This window comes from Camponotus vicinus, unplaced genomic scaffold (assembly GCF_025532165.1).
Source record: "Camponotus vicinus isolate PSW18456_S1 unplaced genomic scaffold, iyCamVici1.0 SCAF_11, whole genome shotgun sequence".
Taxonomy (NCBI): domain Eukaryota; kingdom Metazoa; phylum Arthropoda; class Insecta; order Hymenoptera; family Formicidae; genus Camponotus; species Camponotus vicinus.
This window is the reverse complement of record NW_028141947.1, coordinates 1909373-1928364: the sequence shown is the minus strand read 5'-3', so window position 1 is coordinate 1928364 and position 18992 is coordinate 1909373. Positions and strand designations below refer to the sequence as shown.

General features: G+C 26.6%; 1 protein-coding gene across 1 annotated transcript; it reads right to left on the bottom strand.

Annotated features, from left to right (window-relative positions):
• Window positions 1–3504: 3504 nt before the first annotated feature.
• LOC145961659 (aminopeptidase N-like) lies at window positions 3505–18400 on the bottom strand. Its single transcript, XM_083082092.1, has 13 exons — window positions 18278–18400; window positions 17654–18146; window positions 16121–16570; window positions 14094–14274; window positions 12814–12952; window positions 10345–10426; window positions 9522–9874; window positions 7529–7809; window positions 6517–6707; window positions 5972–6310; window positions 5816–5885; window positions 5566–5670; window positions 3505–3654 (listed from the first exon to the last, which is right to left on the bottom strand). Exons 2-13 carry the CDS (start codon window positions 18121–18123, stop codon window positions 3523–3525), a joined length of 2793 nt encoding a protein of 930 aa, XP_082938218.1. The 5' UTR covers window positions 18124–18146; window positions 18278–18400; the 3' UTR covers window positions 3505–3522.
• Window positions 18401–18992: the final 592 nt, after the last annotated feature.

The following is an 18992-nucleotide window of genomic DNA, read 5'->3' as shown; positions in this document are numbered from 1 at the left end:
ATCGACTCGGACGAGTGGCTGTGCTTGCTTGCCTACAAGAGTAAAGTATATTAATGCGATTAACTGCTGCTATTATTTCGGTCTTAAAATGTTCCCCTAATTTGTTGCTCTCTAAATATGTAATATCGAATTTGTTGCTTAACGTTTGACTTAGAAAAATCGACTCGGACAAGTGGCTGTGCTAGCTTGCCTACAAGAGTAAAGTATATTAATGCGATTAACTGCTGCTATTATTTCTAAGTCAAATGTTGAGCAACAAATTCGATATTACATATTTTGAGAGCAACAAATTAGGGGAACATTTTAAGACCGAAATAATAGCAGCAGTTAATCGCAATAATATACTTTACTCTTGTAGGCAAGCTGGCACAGCCACTCGTCCAAGTCGATTTTTTTAAGTCAAACGTTAAGCAACAAATTCGATATTACATATTTTGAGAGCAACAAATTAGGGGAACATTTTAAGACCGAAATAATAGCAGCAGTTAATCGCAATAATATACTTTACTCTTGTAGGCAAGCTGGCACAGCCACTCGTCCAAGTCGATTTTTTTAAGTCAAACGTTAAGCAACAAATTCGATATTACATATTTAGAGAGCAACAAATTAGGGGAACATTTTAAGACCGAAATAATAGCAGCAGTTAATCGCATTAATATACTTTACTCTTGTAGGCAAGCTAGCACAGCCACTCGTCCGAGTCGATTTTCCTAAGTCAAACATTGAGCAATAAAATCGGATTCATTAAAAATGACAAGCAACAAAATCATTGAAACGTTATCGATCGAGATATCTGATTAATTCTCAATTTCATAATACTTTTTTAATATGGGGTAACTTTAGGGGCGGTTTTCGGAGCTTAAAAGTGGTGCAAAAAAATCGGGAATAGAGCAATTAATTAGCAACAAATTAGAACTAAAGAAATATATCGGTTTTTTTTGTTTTTAAAAATTTTTTTTGTGGCTATGCGAACTTTAATTTATAGTTAGCACAGCCACTATTTTCTCCGAATCGGCTGGAGCAACAAAATCGGGAATGGAGCAACAAATTAGCAACAAAAGAGCACTAAATTTATATGTAAGTTTTATTCGATTGTGCTAAAGTGACTGTGCCAGCTTAACAGACGTCATACACACACATGTGGAAACAAATACGAGATAACCGTTTTAACGAGGAACCGTCTGGGCTGTCAAGGTTCACCTATCTCAAATGCACCAAACTTTTGTTTACTTGGCCTCGTGGTGTCAGTGATTTCTAATATTTCGTGACACCATACGTTTACGACCTCATAGACAATGACATGTTCATGAACGAGCAATGCCACACTGTCAAAAAATAAAATCTTCCAATTCTTTTAGTGACAAAACTACGATTCTATGCTTACAAAGAAATAATTTAGATTAGTAAACAAAAGAATACAAAAATATTGAGCTGTATGTATACTATGTGCACTTTCAATGATTTTGAAAAATAATTAACTTAGAAAATTATTATTTTGATATTTCTAAATATTTATGTATCATTTTCTGAGAGATTCATTACATTAATATACTATTCATTGCTTTGCAAATAACTTTCTTCACATACTTTCTTTGCTAATAACTTTTTAATAAACAACAAGCGCCGGCTAGTATCTTTACAAGAATACTTAGGATAATGATTTTGATGAAAATAAATAAAAGCATAAATATTGGCATAAGGTAAACCCTCGCAAAAATCATTGACCATGTTGTTAGAAGAATATAGTCTCGAGCAAAAAATTTGCTATCGCTCATTGTTTATCAAAAAGTTATTGATAAAAGGTATGACCATGCATACAAAAACTAACATTTTATCTATCGTTTATAAAGCATAAAATCCAAAATAATTGATCATAAAATTATCATGCACAATCAATTTTTTTATTTGTACTCTAAATAAATATTTAATATTTTAAATTGCATAATTTCTTACACGTATTACTCTACATGATTTCCCAGATCGTTTTAGTACAACAGTAAGTGCTAATAATCTGTCACTTATGTCGTCATGTCATCACTTTTGATCTTTAATTTTGATCTAGGTTCAATACTGCCATATAAATGACAATACTATATGATATATGACATAGAACTAAACTTAAACCGAGGAGAACTAAACACATAATATTCTTTGACAAATAATTCAAATATCGTAAATTATTCATATTTTATGATGCTTCAGAAAACAGAAACTTATTAAATAAATTTATAATTAACACCGTTGTTTAAACAATCATCCGTAATTTGAACTCAGATTGAAATCGGATACTATATAACCACATACATTACTAGCGGTTCACGAATTGTATGTACAAATCGTATATCACTCTAACAGAAAGCTGCGACTTTTATATGACATCAAGTGAATTAAATTTGATAATTTCTATCGTTATAATTAATATTGTCATAAATTATAGAAGAAAGTAGTTCATGACTATAGAATTTATTTTTTACTTAAAAATATAGCTATTTGCTTATATAGTAGGCGCAAATTATTTTGTGTGCATTAGTGCGTGTGTAAATATTTGCACGAATGCGCGCGAATGTATATATGTTACATTTCTTTAAATATGTAAGAAGTATAGAGAAATAGACATGTAGATGTATAAGAAAATTGTGCCATGTGATTTATTATAAAAATTAATGATTATATGAAATTTACAAAGATTATGAGTTTTAAACAATTAATAATATATATTTAAAATATTAATAATACATATTAAATTTATAACAACAATTTATATATATATATATATATATATATACATAAAGTTGTTATTATATATATAAATATTAAAGAATTGTAATATGCTTTAAATTTTTAATTTTAGATGTTATTTAAATATTAATATGCATTATTATATATAATATTATATATTATTTATATATAATATTATACCTATCTATATTATACCTATAATAAAAATTTGATTCAAGATAATATAATTAATAAATATTAACAAATAAAGTTATAAATATAGTACAAATAAAATATAATTTAAAAAATAAATCAGAATACAATTTAAATTAGATAATACATTTTTAGTACATTAATAATATAATGTTTAATATATTGCAGATACTTTCTCATTTAATATAATTAGAATTATTCATATAATATAACATAATTTAATTATAATTATAATTATGAATTTTATATATTATATATTATAATTATGAATTTTATATTTTATATATTATAATTATGAATATAATTTACAATTAATTTAATTATAATATAACATAATTTAAATATAATTATTTATATATTATTATTATGAATATAATTTACACTTTGCTTTACTTCATGTTAATAAGGAAATAAAAACATCAGTGAATTGCAGGCTAAAATGAATCCTTGTAAATGTACGTGCATTTAATTATATATTATTAATGCACATAAGCATAAATGATAAATCGATAACTATAAACATTATAAAAAGCTATTTGTAAGAAAGATATATAGATGTGTTCGCGTCATAATTGTTACTTTCAACGGATATTATTGATATTTTACAAAATTCTGAAAGTAATCCTGTTGACATTTGATTTCGAGAAAGCGTGTTCGTATCTTGCTTTGAATATTTGAAATATATTGGTGCATACATGTGTAGCTTTCCGCTAATTCGCTTATCTAAAACAGATTATATCGGTGTTAAATATTAGTGTGAATAGCCAATAATCAATTATCAATAAATATTATATTAAATATTATCTCGTGTATGTGTATATATAAATATAATTATATTAATATATATATATAGGGTATCCCATTTTAAAAAACGCACCTCGATAATTCTTCAACGAAGCATTTTCAGCAAAAATGTTTCAGTCATATATACAGGGTGTATCTGAAATGATGCACTAAACTTCAGGAGCGTATTCTAGAGGACAAAATAAGACTTTTTTTTCTCATGAACATGCGTCCGCAAATGAACCCTTCTCCGAGCTAAAATTCGAAGATGTGTGAAATTGACCAAACACCCGCCACGCAATGTTTGTAGATAACAGTAAAATCATTTAAAAACTGAAAATGTCTTCGAACCTGCCAGCTTGGCAAATTAATGTTTTCATGATACGTTTTTATTTTTTCATTTTAGTGGCTTACTTTACTTCATAATTGACTGAGCTATACCAAATTTCAATCTTTTGCCATCTTTCTTTTCTGATATACAGCCAATTTTCAATTTTTTCCCTAAACTTTAGGGGCCTCTAGCTCGGAGGGGGGGTTCATTTGCGGACCTATGTTCATAAGAAAAAAAAATCTTATTTTGACCTCTAGAATACGCTCCTAAAGTTTAGTGCGTCATTTCAGATACATCCTGTATATAATACATACACAATAATCTTAAATATAATAGGAATAAATAATAATCATACATTATGAAAATTACAACTTTTTTTCTCAGAGTCAAAATTTTAGTTATCCCGAAAAAAAACTGGTTTATAAGTTTGTAAACATTTTTAATAAATTAATGCCGATTTTTATATAGATTTCGCATCTTCATAAAAAATTCAGCAATCGAATAAAATGACATGAATTTTAAAAAATTAATAAAGCTCTAAATGTAAAATATAAATATAAATTTTTCAAACTCTTAAGAGAGAGCCAAATACGAATAATAGTGCTTCAGTTTCAGAGATAATTAATTTTTTTTAAATGAATCGTTATATACGGAATACATTTCTTTCCGCGACACGAAATAACTGAGTAAATCTCAATTCAAGATTTCTATTAAGATAAATCATTCCTGATCCCTATAGAAAAGCATAGGCGAAAAAATATCGTGAGAAAATTACAGAAACAAAAATCATTCTTATATTGTACTATGTGTCCTATCATATTATGTGCATAGTATTGCACTATATTTTACTTAACAATTCTTTTGTCTGCAAGGAATGTTTACAAATAATTTTGTAAGTAATGACAAATAAAAATCTATAGAATTTAGAATTAGTGATATTAAAATAAAATTAGAAACCTATACAAGTTACGGCTAACACAGAGAAAATATAATAATTGATATATCTAGCAGACTATTGCATTAATTCGTGTTAACCTATCCATCATTATTAAATTTTTGATAAATAAGTGACTCGTATAATATTAAGGTATGCGAATCACATTACGTAATACTCTCCCAATCATATTGAAAAATATTTAAATTTATTTAACTAAGAGCTAAACATCTAGATTAACTAAGATTTAAATCTAAAGCTTATAAATTCTCTTTTTAAAATTTATATAAATCGACTTTTATTAAAATCACTAAAGTTTCCAAATAAAGAAATTCTCTTCCTTTTTTGCTTTCACTTGCTCACTCATTCTTTCCCACTCTGTCATTCACTAAAAATTATGTACTTTGGAAATAGTATATTTTCGGAAATTAGAAATAAAAAATGCTTATTTCATAAAAGAAAATAAATGACATTAATTTTTGCTTGTTATTTTGTGATACTGTGACATTAATATATTCTGTATGAAAACAAAAAAATCAATGATTAATAAATGAAATATTAGTATAATGATATTCATAAAATTTACCTTTACTTTCGTATTTCTTTCTTTCACAAAAAACCATAACTTCTTACATTCATTTAATTCAACTTGCGTTACATTAAAAAATTTATCTGTTAGGAAGTCGTTTATCTAAAACAGATTATTTTGATGATATTAAACAGCAATATTTGATGTCGCATCATGGTTAATTATTTTACACACACACACACACACACACATATATATACATACATATATACATATATATACATACATAAGCACATGCAATTTTTACCTTTTTGAGTTGTTCCGTAGAATACACATGATTAATAATTACAGTAAATGTTGCATACTCGCTGACTTGTCTATAACAGTAAAATAATAAATTTATTGATACACACATAAATTGTTGAATGATAGATATATATTTACGGAGAGAAAACTGTATTACTTAGGTTTTATATGCTCAAGATTATGTAATATGAAATTGAGTATTACAGGATTCCTTGCATGCTTCGCAATAGTAAAAAGAAAATAATTAATATAATCTGTATCGAAAAAATCTTTTAAAAACATAATCGATGTTGTACTATCATTCTTTATTAGATTTAGATAGTCTTTGATAAATTGTGAATCCTCAGGGCAAGAGAGAAATTTTAAAAGTTTAGGTTTAAATTTTTCTTTTCCCAGACGATATACTCCCCACCAAGGAGAATTTTCATCGCTAAGAGAATAGTGCAATACTTTTAAACCTTGACAGTATGTCCATTCTTTCCACCATGGCAAAAGCCTACGAGATTTAACAAAAAACAAATTCTAATATAAAAGTTTTGCACATATTAATCTTATATTTTGATTAAATAATTTAACAAATTATAATTTCATAACATAACATAATAAATTTAAATTTTGATATATAAATAATGAAATAAACATTGCATATGTATTTACAAAACAATTAAATTAAAATGACCGAGAATATATAAGAAAAATTACGTGTTCTTTTCGGGATCTGCGAGATGTCGATTTAAATTATGTCGGGCATTTTCTATGCATATGCGATCATCAAGATTACATGCCCATTTCGCAGCCTCCATTCTTAAATTCTTTGTAAGATTGTGTTCATTAGAAACTTCATCGTATTTAAGTTTATCAAGCAAATCGTTTAGTAAGTCTAGCATTTTCCCCTAAATATATAAATATATATATATATATTTATATGTATTTATATTGTTACTTGATACAAATTTTATATTTTTCGATTCTTGCATTATATTTTGCCATACCAAAAGATATCTTGCGCAAATGTATTTTACATGGTTTTATATATTAAGAACGTTTTGTCTTAACAACTTTGTGTAAACAACTCTAAATTTCTTTTTATAAAGATATCTATTAGCTATACTTATATTGTATACGTATTTACGCAAATTTGAATTTTTCTTACGTGCACATGCACACATGCTTAACGCATGCACACATGTCCATATCAAAATATACATACAAAAATGCATATTTTGTAGACATATAGACATACATGTAGACATTTATAGACATTATATGTATAATATAATTTAATAACTTTTCAACTGTTTGTGTGTGTATTAAACACACAAATAACTAATGTACATATATGTTTCCTACCAATTTTCTATCTAAAAATTAATGATATTTAAATCGTCATTATGAATATCATGTTGTGATTAAAAATGGTAACAATTTTCATATTTTTCTCTATTTTCCTCTGCAACATTTTATAATTAATACATACTCTATTCGAATATTAATTTACAAATAGATACTTATCATTCATCCAAAATATATTTAAAAATCGTAATCAAATTTTTTTGTCTGCATGTATTTTATTGTATGTATCTTTTCGGAAAGCACTTAATAATTATTGTTATAAATGCACACAATATTAATATGTGTAATAAGTAATATGTTTAAAGCGTTTTAATATATTTAATACATTACTGTTGACATTGTTTATAATATGTGTTATTACCTTGATGTTAAAATATATTGGTTCCCGAAATAGAAAGATATTGGACAGATATTCCAAAACTTTGAACATGGGATACCATGCCACGTAGTCTGTTTCTCGTGATAGATATTTCGTAATATTCCAGAATACAATGGAATTAAGTTGGTTTGTTATCATTAAGTGGAAAGCGTCATCGATAATTTGGGCACGATTCAGAACATGTATTTTCATATAATTTTCAGAATTTAGATAACTTGTAATTCTTCCCCAGTTTTCGATATCGTAATTGACTCGATAATATCCTACCGATAACAAATATATAACGATTATAATTCTTTCAAATAGATTTATCAATATAAGTATCTGTTTTTATACATTAACTGAGATAAAAAAATGTATCAAAAATTGTAAATAAATAGGAAGACCGGATTGTAAAATATTATATATATGAAATTACTTTGCACTAAAATTGAGTATATATAATAGTTGTACAAGAAATTTTATATAAATTTAAACCAATTTTTTAATTATATAAATAATGATCAATTTACATTATATTACATTACATTATTTGTTATTATCTATATATTCATACAAAAACATAATCTGAAACTAAAATAAAAAAGTTTTTCTATATTCATTAATTACATGTTGAACGGTAGGTTATAAATGATTTAAAATCATGTAGCTCAAAATTTACACACATGCACGCACAAAATGATATTTAATAATGCTATATAATATAAAATGTATGTATAGCCAAAATAATAAAATTGATAATAAAACTGATCTGCAATAGTTTGTTTTACATGGCAAATAAGTTGATTAAATTATCAAATAATAAATTTGTTAATTAGATAAAAAGATTCTTATTTTTATATATACATACATCTATATGAATTATATCTTACTTTAAATTACATTATGCATTTAAAAAAACTATTTAAGCAAAATAAGAGGAAAGTCTTTGTTGTAGTTAAACTTTAATTAAAATATCCATGTCTAATAATATACAATATCAAAACAAACACAATTTTATTGAAGACTTAAATGCATTGTAAACTCAAAAATTTAATAGAATTCTGAAATTACATATTTAAATTTAACACAGAAGATATATTATTAAATCTACTATATATTTGTAAGAATAAATAACTTTGTTATTTAATATTACACAAAAAGTAGTATTTATCTTTGTTACAAATGATAATGTACTCTCTAAAAGTGAATCAATGAAAATACCACTAATTTTAAAATAAGATTTCACTGACAAGAGAAGCGAGTCAGCGAGTATTTCACTGCCCCCCACCCCCCTCGCCCACCTTCAGAGGAAACGTTTATTTTTTGTTACTTCATCTTATAACTCAATGATTATGGTCAGTGGAAGTAAAATTCATTGTAAAACCAGTAAATTTCATTGTAAAACCAGTAATCGCTAGTTCGTTCGTTTATCGCTACGATGCGCTATCTCTTTCGTATTTAAGTTATAGTCATGAGAATTAAAGTTTGCAAAGGGCGACAGATAAAATTAAAAATATTACTTCGATTTAATTTCTGATACAATCTGAACAGAGGAACGTCAGATACTACATCGATTTTATAAGTCGGATACAAATCAATGTTCGGCGAATAAACGAAAATGATCCATTGATGATCTATTTAAGATAACATGCAACTTGTAATATAAATAAAATTTTTAATATATTAAATATAAATAAAATGTTACTGATTGAAACAGTCTATATTACTAATTCTTTCAGTATAATGTTAGTGATTTACAGTGCTGTACTTATAACTGCTATAATCAGTATTATTTACTGTTTATGTGATAATACACTGATTCACTTTTAGGGAATAACAGAATATTTATTATTATATTTTATAGTTAATCATTTTGAATATAACAAGTAAAAAATGTTTAAATAATTTAGAAACTTATATATAGTTAAAGTAATATAAAATTTTCATTATGTTATAAACATTATAAAATGTGATAAATTTGTTACATATTTACCAGTTTGTTGTATGTTAAATAGTATCCAGCCATCCTCTTTAAATTTCAAACGTAATCCAAAAGTCATTAAATAGTGCAATGATAATGTATTATTTAAAGTACCAGTAAAATGATGATGTGTCTGTGTAGTATACGTTACAGGTATTTCAAAATTTGTCAATTTATTTAAATTTTGCAATGATACCTGTATCCATGGTTCAGAACAATTATATTCTTGTGTTATTTTCAATACAGGATAATATTTTCGTTCTGTCCAAAAATTATTTATTCGCCACATGACAAAAGAATTGTTTCCAGATATTTGTGGAGATAAAAAGTTATTCAAAATTTCATCAAAATAGTCAGCAGGCTTGCTAAAGTTACAAAATTTGTGCAAAATTTATTGTTAAAGTGTCAAAAAGTATTATAAGCAACATATATAATTACCACAATATTACCATAATATATAAAATTGCTACGTTAATTATACTTTTTATTTAATTTAATTAGTTATATAAATAATTATGTTATTAATCATATGATTTATATTTTCCATAAATATTTGATATGCTATAGTTTAAACTATAATTTAACTATAGGAATAGCCTAACTTGATTATTTTTAAAAGATAAGTGTATGTGTAAATTGAAAATTTATCTTGAATATTTAATGACATTGAAAGTAAAAGAAATTGTGTATGGTTAATAATAAAGTATGTAAGATATGATGTAAGTTCAAATAAAAATAACTATAAAATTTGAGACTTTTATAATATATAATCAATCATTCATCATATTTAGTTTTCTGTAATACAGTAATTATAGTCGTACAGTATATTACTTACTTATTCTTTACATATATGCGGATAGTCTCCCAAAATATTTCTTCAGTAACCACATGTTGAAACAGACGCAATTCACCGAATCCTACATTTACATCATTTATAACAAAATATAAGATAATAATACATATAAGTTAATAATAATTACAATTATATATACACACACACACACACACACACACACACACACACATACATATATACAGATGAAAGATCGGTATACATGTAATATATATGTGTATGTATATGTATATATATATATATATATATACACTACGTGTATATATATGTAATTAATTATTATTAATTATATGTATTGTATATACAGGGTGTTCACAATTCGCAATTGAAATTTAAATAACATATTCCTGAGCAAAGGCTGAGACGAAAATTTTAAGACACAACAAGGTTGAGGCTACAATAGTTTTTGAGGTATAAGCGATCAAAGTTTGCCAATGATATAGTGTAGAATTCGCGCACTTAGGTCCGTAACTACATTTACACGTGTACTGATCTGTTATCTGTTATTGATTTTTATTGTACAGCTGATTTTATTTTTTTATTTTATTTTATAATGATAATAGATTAATTTTTACAAATATTTCTTTGATTAAAAAGAAATGTATCTCATTTTTCAAATATGTTAAAATATTAGATTATATAATTCCTTTTAAATGTAATAGTTGAATAATTATTTAAATCTTTATTTAAAAAAGAATTAAACGTTTTCTATATATTATGTGTAATTTGTAGTATTAATTAATCACCATAATGTATGATGTACATAATAAAAAATGAAATAAAAAATGAAATCAGCTGCAGTAAAAATCAATATCACCTAACACGAAAAAGTCAATAATGATAGATCGGTATACATGTAAGTGTAGTTACGAACCTGAAGGTGCGAATTCTACACGATATCATTGGCAAGCTTTGATCGTTTATAACTCAAAAATTATTGCAGCCTCCACATTTTTGCATTATAATTTTCGTCTTAGTTTTTACTCAGGAATATACCCATACAGCACTGAAGTTTGCATCAACATTGCACATTGCAATGTAATGCTGCAGAAATATTGCAGAGACATTATTTTGTAATATTACTTTGCCAACGTTGCAGCAACATTTTAACATAACGAAAATGAATAACATGTGTTTCTTTACTTGCCGCTACGTGGCGGCAAGTAAAGAAACCAAACTTAATTAACTCGTATTCGAATTTTCATATAAAGTGGATATAAAGTACAAAGGACTAATGTCCCAGCAAACATGATGACGTCTATATGTATATGTATATATATACATATACATATATGTATGTATATATATATATATATATATGTGTGTGTGTAGTTAAATATACCTGCTATAAATATACAGGGTGTATAAAAAGTAATGGGACGGTGAAATATCTCGAAAACTAAGCATTTCAGAAAAAATGTTTCGGACAAAAGTTATAAGATTTCAAAAGATCTATTTACTGGCGCTATGAGTTTAACCATGGGTTGCGTCGCCAAGGTCAGAGCAAGGTCACCTTGAATTTTTTAAATGGGACTCCCTATTTTTTACTACATATTCTTGTAGATTATCTCGAGAGCTTTCCAAAACACTATAATCAAGTTAGTTTTCATTAAGTACTTTCCGAGTTATGAGGCTTGAAATCATTTCTTAATTTTACATAAACCGTAAAATATCTTGTAAAATATTCATTTTTCGATTACTTTACCTTAATACTTTTATGTACAAAATAATGAGAGGAATCAATTGGTGTAAAGAAAACACATAGTTGTATCGAAGAAAAAATATGTAATTTGCAATTAACAATTACATATTTTTTCTTCGAAACAACTATGTGTTTCCTTTACACCAATTGATTTCTCTCATTATTTTATACATAAAAGTATTAAGGTAAAGTAATCGAAAAATGAATATTTTACAAGATATTTTATGATTTATGTAAAATTAAGAAATGATTTCAAGCCTCATAACTCGGAAAGTACTTAATGAAAACTAACTTAATTATAGTGTTTTGAAAAGGTCTGAAGAAGGGCTACAAGAATATGCAATAAAAGTAGGGGGTCCTATTTAAAAAATTCTAGGTGACCTTGCTCTGACCTTGGCGACGCCACTCAAGGTTAAACTCATAGCGCCAGTAAATAGTTCTTTTGAAATCCTACAACTTTTATTTGAAACATTTTTTTCTGAAATGTTTAGTTTTCGAGATATTTCACCGTCCCGGTACTTTTTCTACTACATTCAGATGGTCCAATATATATTAATATTCCTATCTTCTTTCCCTTTCCAAACCCTACAACTTTTATTTAAATTTTTTCCAAAACGCACTGTTCTCGAGTTATTACGGTGTAAATATTAAAAAGTGAGACCTACACATTTAAATCTATATATAAGTTTTATATATAACGCCTAACTTTTTAAGCATAGTCAAAACTCAATTTTTAATTATATCTTTACCTTTAATGTAATGGGGATTTTTGAAAGCACTGTTCAATGATGTATTATAAAGTGATGTATCATATTCAGTATAAAAATGAAGGGATTCTTGTTGAAACTGTACCACAAACAAGTCTATTATTCGGGCATTTGGGAGAGCCTATAAAAAATAATTTTAATGTATTTAGTCATTTAATATTAGATTTACATACAGCAGCAATATGTACTAGGGCTGCTACTTTCTATGTAAAAAACTTTATTACTTATACTCTTAAAATATAAAATAAATAATATTAAAATAATCTTAAAATATAAAATAAATAATTCAAAAATAATATTAATAATAGCAAAAATAACTACACAATATAACTTTTAAATTAAATATTTCTTATTTATAAAATATAGCAAAATTATCTTATTACACAATTTCCATATGTATACATATGCTTAACTTTATAATAATTTTATCTGTAATTTATGCAATCTGAATGATAATTTCTCTTTTATTTTATATAATAACTTAAAGATGTCGAACAAATGTATGTATATATATGTAATGTATATATATATATATATATATATATATATATATATATTACATTAGTTCTGTTATATATATATATATATATATATATATATATATATGTTTAACGCAAACCTTGCTCACTTGCAAACAATATGATATACACTATCCTCCATAAGTTTGGAAACACATTGCATTTTACAGATAAACAATCGCATGGCAGCAATCTGTGCAGATTTTTCATATAAATATATTGCAAGATGTTTAAATGATGATATGATACGCCTGTTTATACCGAAAATATGTCGATTAATTATTACGCGGCACCGAACTGCTCGGAGTTAAATTTCGCGCGTTGATTTGTTCTGCCAATTAGTGCTACTACAGCATATCAGATGCTGTAGTGGAATGCCTGTAATGTTTACGCGCATTAGAAACATACATCAGAGTAATAAGAACTCATTTAAGTGCAGTTTGATTTTAGTTTCTATAAAAGTAACAAAAATTACTACAATCATTAAAAATGGCTCCGACGTGCCAGATTCCATATGAATTGCAAGTCAAGATTATTATTTTATAAGAAGAAGGATATAACATCCGGCAAATATCAAAGAAATTAAAGTTATTTTCTTTATATTGTATACCTTTATAGAGTGTTTCCAAACTTATGGAGGGTACTGTATATATATATATATATATATATATATATATATATATATATATCCATCATATGGTTTGCTAGTGAGCAAGTTTTGCGCTAAAGAATGCTTAGAATAACCTGATTGGTGACATATAATCCAAGAAATGCGACAATAGCCTCATTTAACAAAGAGGATAACGGCCAAAGTGGATTTTCATAATAAGTACATTCCTGTATTATTTTATGTGCCATGAAGCGGGCAACTTTGATTTTAGTCGCAACAGAATCTACATTGTCATTGTAGATAATATCTGCTTCTCTGAAAAATTAAAAATGTTTATTTCTGTTGCATAATAACACATAAAAAATATTGTATTTCCAAATTTATAATTAAATGATTCTATTAAATTAACATATTAATTATATGTTATTATTAATGTTTTGTTTATAAATGCTCATTAGGAAGTAATGCAATATATTGGAAGCGAGTACCGCACTATATATATATATATATATATATTACTTATTTAAATTTTGATTGATAAAAGTGAAAACCTTAATATAATACTTATACCTATACTTATACCTTAATATAATTATTTAATTTACAATTTTATATTTTAATTTGTAATTTTCAATTTTAAGATTATAAAATATATATATTTTAATATTATTCTTCATATAAGTTGATGTACATTGAAGATATAGGTTGTCCAGAAAGTTATTGTGGTTTTTAACCTTCAAGTTCAAATACGCATATTTTAGCAAGTGAACTTTATTAATTGAAAAGAGAACTTGAAATTTAAATATTTTTGCCAACGAGAAACAATATTTATTTATTCCTGTAGCATAAAATTCAGATTTCTAGAAACAACAAACTCTTCGAAGGCGTTTTTGACAGTAACTTTATTGTTAAAGGTTTTCCCCTGCAAGAAATTGTCGAAATGTTTAAAGAAGTGATAGTCAGTTGGTGAGAAGACCGGCGAATATGATGGGTGAGACAGAGTTTCATGGAGCTTCATAGCTCAATTGATTAATTCAGCGTCGGTTGTGCGGCGTGTAGTCGAGCATTGTCGTATATAACAATTGGAATTTTTCTGCTGACCAATACCGAATGCAAACGTGTCAGTTCCTGATGCATTTTGCCAATTTCTTGACAGTACCTCTCTGCCGTGATAATTCCGCCCGAATTTAAAAAGCTGTAGTGGATTATCTCGGCTGACGACTACCAAATAGTCACCATAATCTTCTTTTAATACAATTTTGGTTTCGGAGAGTGTTTTGGCGCTCCATCATGGTCTAACCATTGTGCAAAACGTCGACGATTATCGTACAAGATCCATTTTTCATCGCACGTTACAATGCGATCAAGAAACGGATTATTTTGTTTGCGCAAAATCAATGCAGAGCACACTTCAAAGTGACGATTATTTTGATTTTCGCTCAATTGATGCGGCATCCATTTGTCGAGCTATTTTGTTTTTCCAATTCGTTCCAGGTAATCAGAAACAGCTGACTTGCTTATACCAAGTTTTTCCGCTAGTTCTCGAATCGATATGCGTGACTCTGTTTCAACTAACACCTTCAAGTGGTCGTCGTCAATAATCGCAGTCGTCCAGAACATTTCAACTTCAAGGCTCTCATCTTCACTGAAATTTGCGGAAACCACCATTGCATTGTACGTTCATTAGCGGTTCCTAGATCAAATGCATCGTTAATATTGCGAGCCTTCAGCTGCTTTACGACTCATTTTGAATTCATATAAAAAAATCGCTGGAATTTGCTATTTTTTCATTCTTAATTTCATAGTTTAAATAAAACACAAACCAATATCAAAACACAGTTAGTTTATTAAAATGTAGAGCAAAGTTAGCGCTTTTAAACTGATATAACATAGATACAAAAGAAAGACAACGTAAAAAAAGCGACAAATTTTAAACAACAATAATCGCAATAACTTTCTGGACAAATAATAAACTGGACTAATAATAAACGATTAGATATGTTTCTCCTCTCATTGCTTCATACAATTTTACTTATTTTTTAAAATATATTCAAATAATATTTTAAAAATAGAGAAAAGATATGTAAATTTTAGTTACCAAGAATTGTTATCCTTTTTTTCATTTTTGAAATATATTAAATTTTTCTAATTATATAGTTACCTGTAAAGAATAAGGCCCAGATTTATGATGCTTTCGTTTTGAAAATTCGGAAGTGCAACATGATTTATTTGCCAAATTTTATTCAAACGTGTCCATTTATCAAACAAGTACGATGTTATATTTTCAGCAAATTTGTGTGCAAATTCGCAGTGCATTCTACACCACATATTAACTCTGATACTTTCATTTGTACCAGGTATAAGAGATAAATTAATTTGGTTAGTCAGAAATAAAAGATAAATAGGCTTTACAAGCGTATTAAAATGTGTCTTCATCATGTTTTTATCATTCGATTCTTTTTTTTGTATCGGTACATTTGATAAAACTATATAGTTTTGATAATGTTCTACAATAATATCATAGATGGACTTATAGAGCATGGTGGTTCTTAAAGATTCGGGCAAAGACGGAACTATGTGTTGGATCCCAATATCAACATACGTTGCCAACCTATCACATTTAGAAATGTGAATTAACAATAATAAAAGACACCGCAAAAATCTTATGCAAAAGTGGTTCCAATGAAATTGTATAAAAGTTGCATATATTTTAGTTGTAACGGGATTCATAAAATATTTATTTTAGAATATACAGGTACAAAATAAATATTTAATAATTAATATTTAGTATGAAAATTTAATAAAATTAAAATAAATTTCAATATAAAACAGTATTAGAATAATAACTTTTATAAATTGATTTTAATTGATATATTATCAACGATTCCGTACATAATTTTATACAAGTTAAAGAAACTGTCTATTTTAGTGATAGTTTATTAAATGAAACACATATGTATATACGTCTTAGTTATTAGCGAAATTAGTATTGTTTCTAAATAGTATGGGGGTGTGTAGATTCACGTTTAAATACATAAAACAGCATAAGTATAGCTTGCATATTTAATTTTATATATTATATGCAGAGTGTTTTTATGAAAGTTGTGAGTGTTCATGATCTAATTAAATTTTGATAATGACTTTTATGGATTATAAGGATAAAAAGAATTCATATAAATATATATCTGGAAATGTTTTCCTTCTGAATTATAAGTTTTTCTTATATTAGAAACGAATTTCCTAATGTGTGGTATTGTCAATGTAAAGTGTAAAGCTTAAATGTTTGTTCAAATTTCAAATAAGCAAGTTCTATAAAAATATAAATCCTTCAAAACCATACTTATATTTTGAAAACAATTCAAAACTCTACCGGAATATTTGATTTCGTTCGAGTGTTGACAATGAAATGCTGTATAAGACGTGTATTATTGCTGACTACTTTAATTAAGTTAATTTATATTTGCAGCTTACATTCATTTTAATAATAATGATAATATTAAATTGCAAAATTTTTTACTAAAAGGTGTTAAGAAACATATACTTAAGAATGGAAACATTTCACATACGTACATGTGTATGTCTAAATGTGTTTTTCTTAGAAAATACTTTTTAAATAGAAATAAAATGCTGTACCAGGGATTGTTCATAAACATCGTGAAATTACTATATATTTAACATTTTAACAGTTACTTACCACTGTCGCTCATCTCTTTTATAAAAGTTTTTTAGGCCTGTATCTTCAGTTATATTATAAACTAATTTTATGATGTAATACCCCGGCAATAGATCATTAGGGAATATATATTTGACAATGTTTTTCTCAATATCATACATAGATTTTACCGATGGATAAATTATCGTTTTTTCAATATCATTCATAGAATAATAATATGGATAATAAAACGCAGTTATACCAATATCTTTTACGTGGAAATACAATAATATGCTTGATGTTGGATGTATAATCTCTGTACGTATACTGCAGTTGCTGACAAGAATATTTTTTTCGACATGTGTAACGATGATATCATATTGTCGCGGTAATATATAATTCGAGTGCCTGTTTAACTCTTCTTGAGATATTTTAATTATCTGATCGTCGGTTAAAAAAGCTACCGCGACGATGATTGTTAAACTGCTACTTAACAATAGTTTAAGAAACATGATACTACTTTTATCTTAGATATCTGTAAAAATATATTTTTGTTAGAAAGTACAAACGGACAAATTAAACACAGCACTGTCTCTACCATGATTTAGTGGAAAAGAAGAAATTGAGACAAATATATAAAAATAAACTTAATTTTGAATGACTTACTCTGTATAATGAGATATACTACAAATTCTATGCAAGTGTATGTTTCGTTACAATAATTAGCTGCAATAAATTAAAGTTTTATCCACTATCATTGTAACATGAAAAATATATATGCGCACTTATGATTTCTTATTATTTCGAGAAACTTCCAAAGACTAATAACACTTGGCAATATTACAATAAATGTGTATGTCATATGTAAACACACAACTTCTGAGGTCGTTAACAGACGTTTCAATCGAGAAACGGTATGTAATAGCAAAGCACGGTGCCGTTTTTCCCACTCCAAATTCGTGCTAGCGGTCGAGCGCCGTAAGATGGCAAAACCGTCTATTTCGCGTTGGTCTAAAGCAAAAGAGGCCGTTACGTAGAATGCAAAAATATCTGTAAATATATATATTTGAATTCTTTTATACTGTTTTTAAAAGTAGTATATTCCTTTACGAAAAATTTGAGAATTTTTATAATTTACAATATACATTCAAATAAAATTTTATTAACTATATTATTACGAGTTTGTATCGGTAAATTGTCTTTAAGCAAGTTGATAAAAAAACGTAACTTATTAACACTAGAGTATAATATTACAGTATTGTATATAAGAGAATATAATGAATAACTATTATTTTTTAGGTTTTTGTTCACTTTTTGAAATTTATATGGTGGATATATGAATAAAACAACGGAAAATCTCTCAAATCGATCAAATCAATAA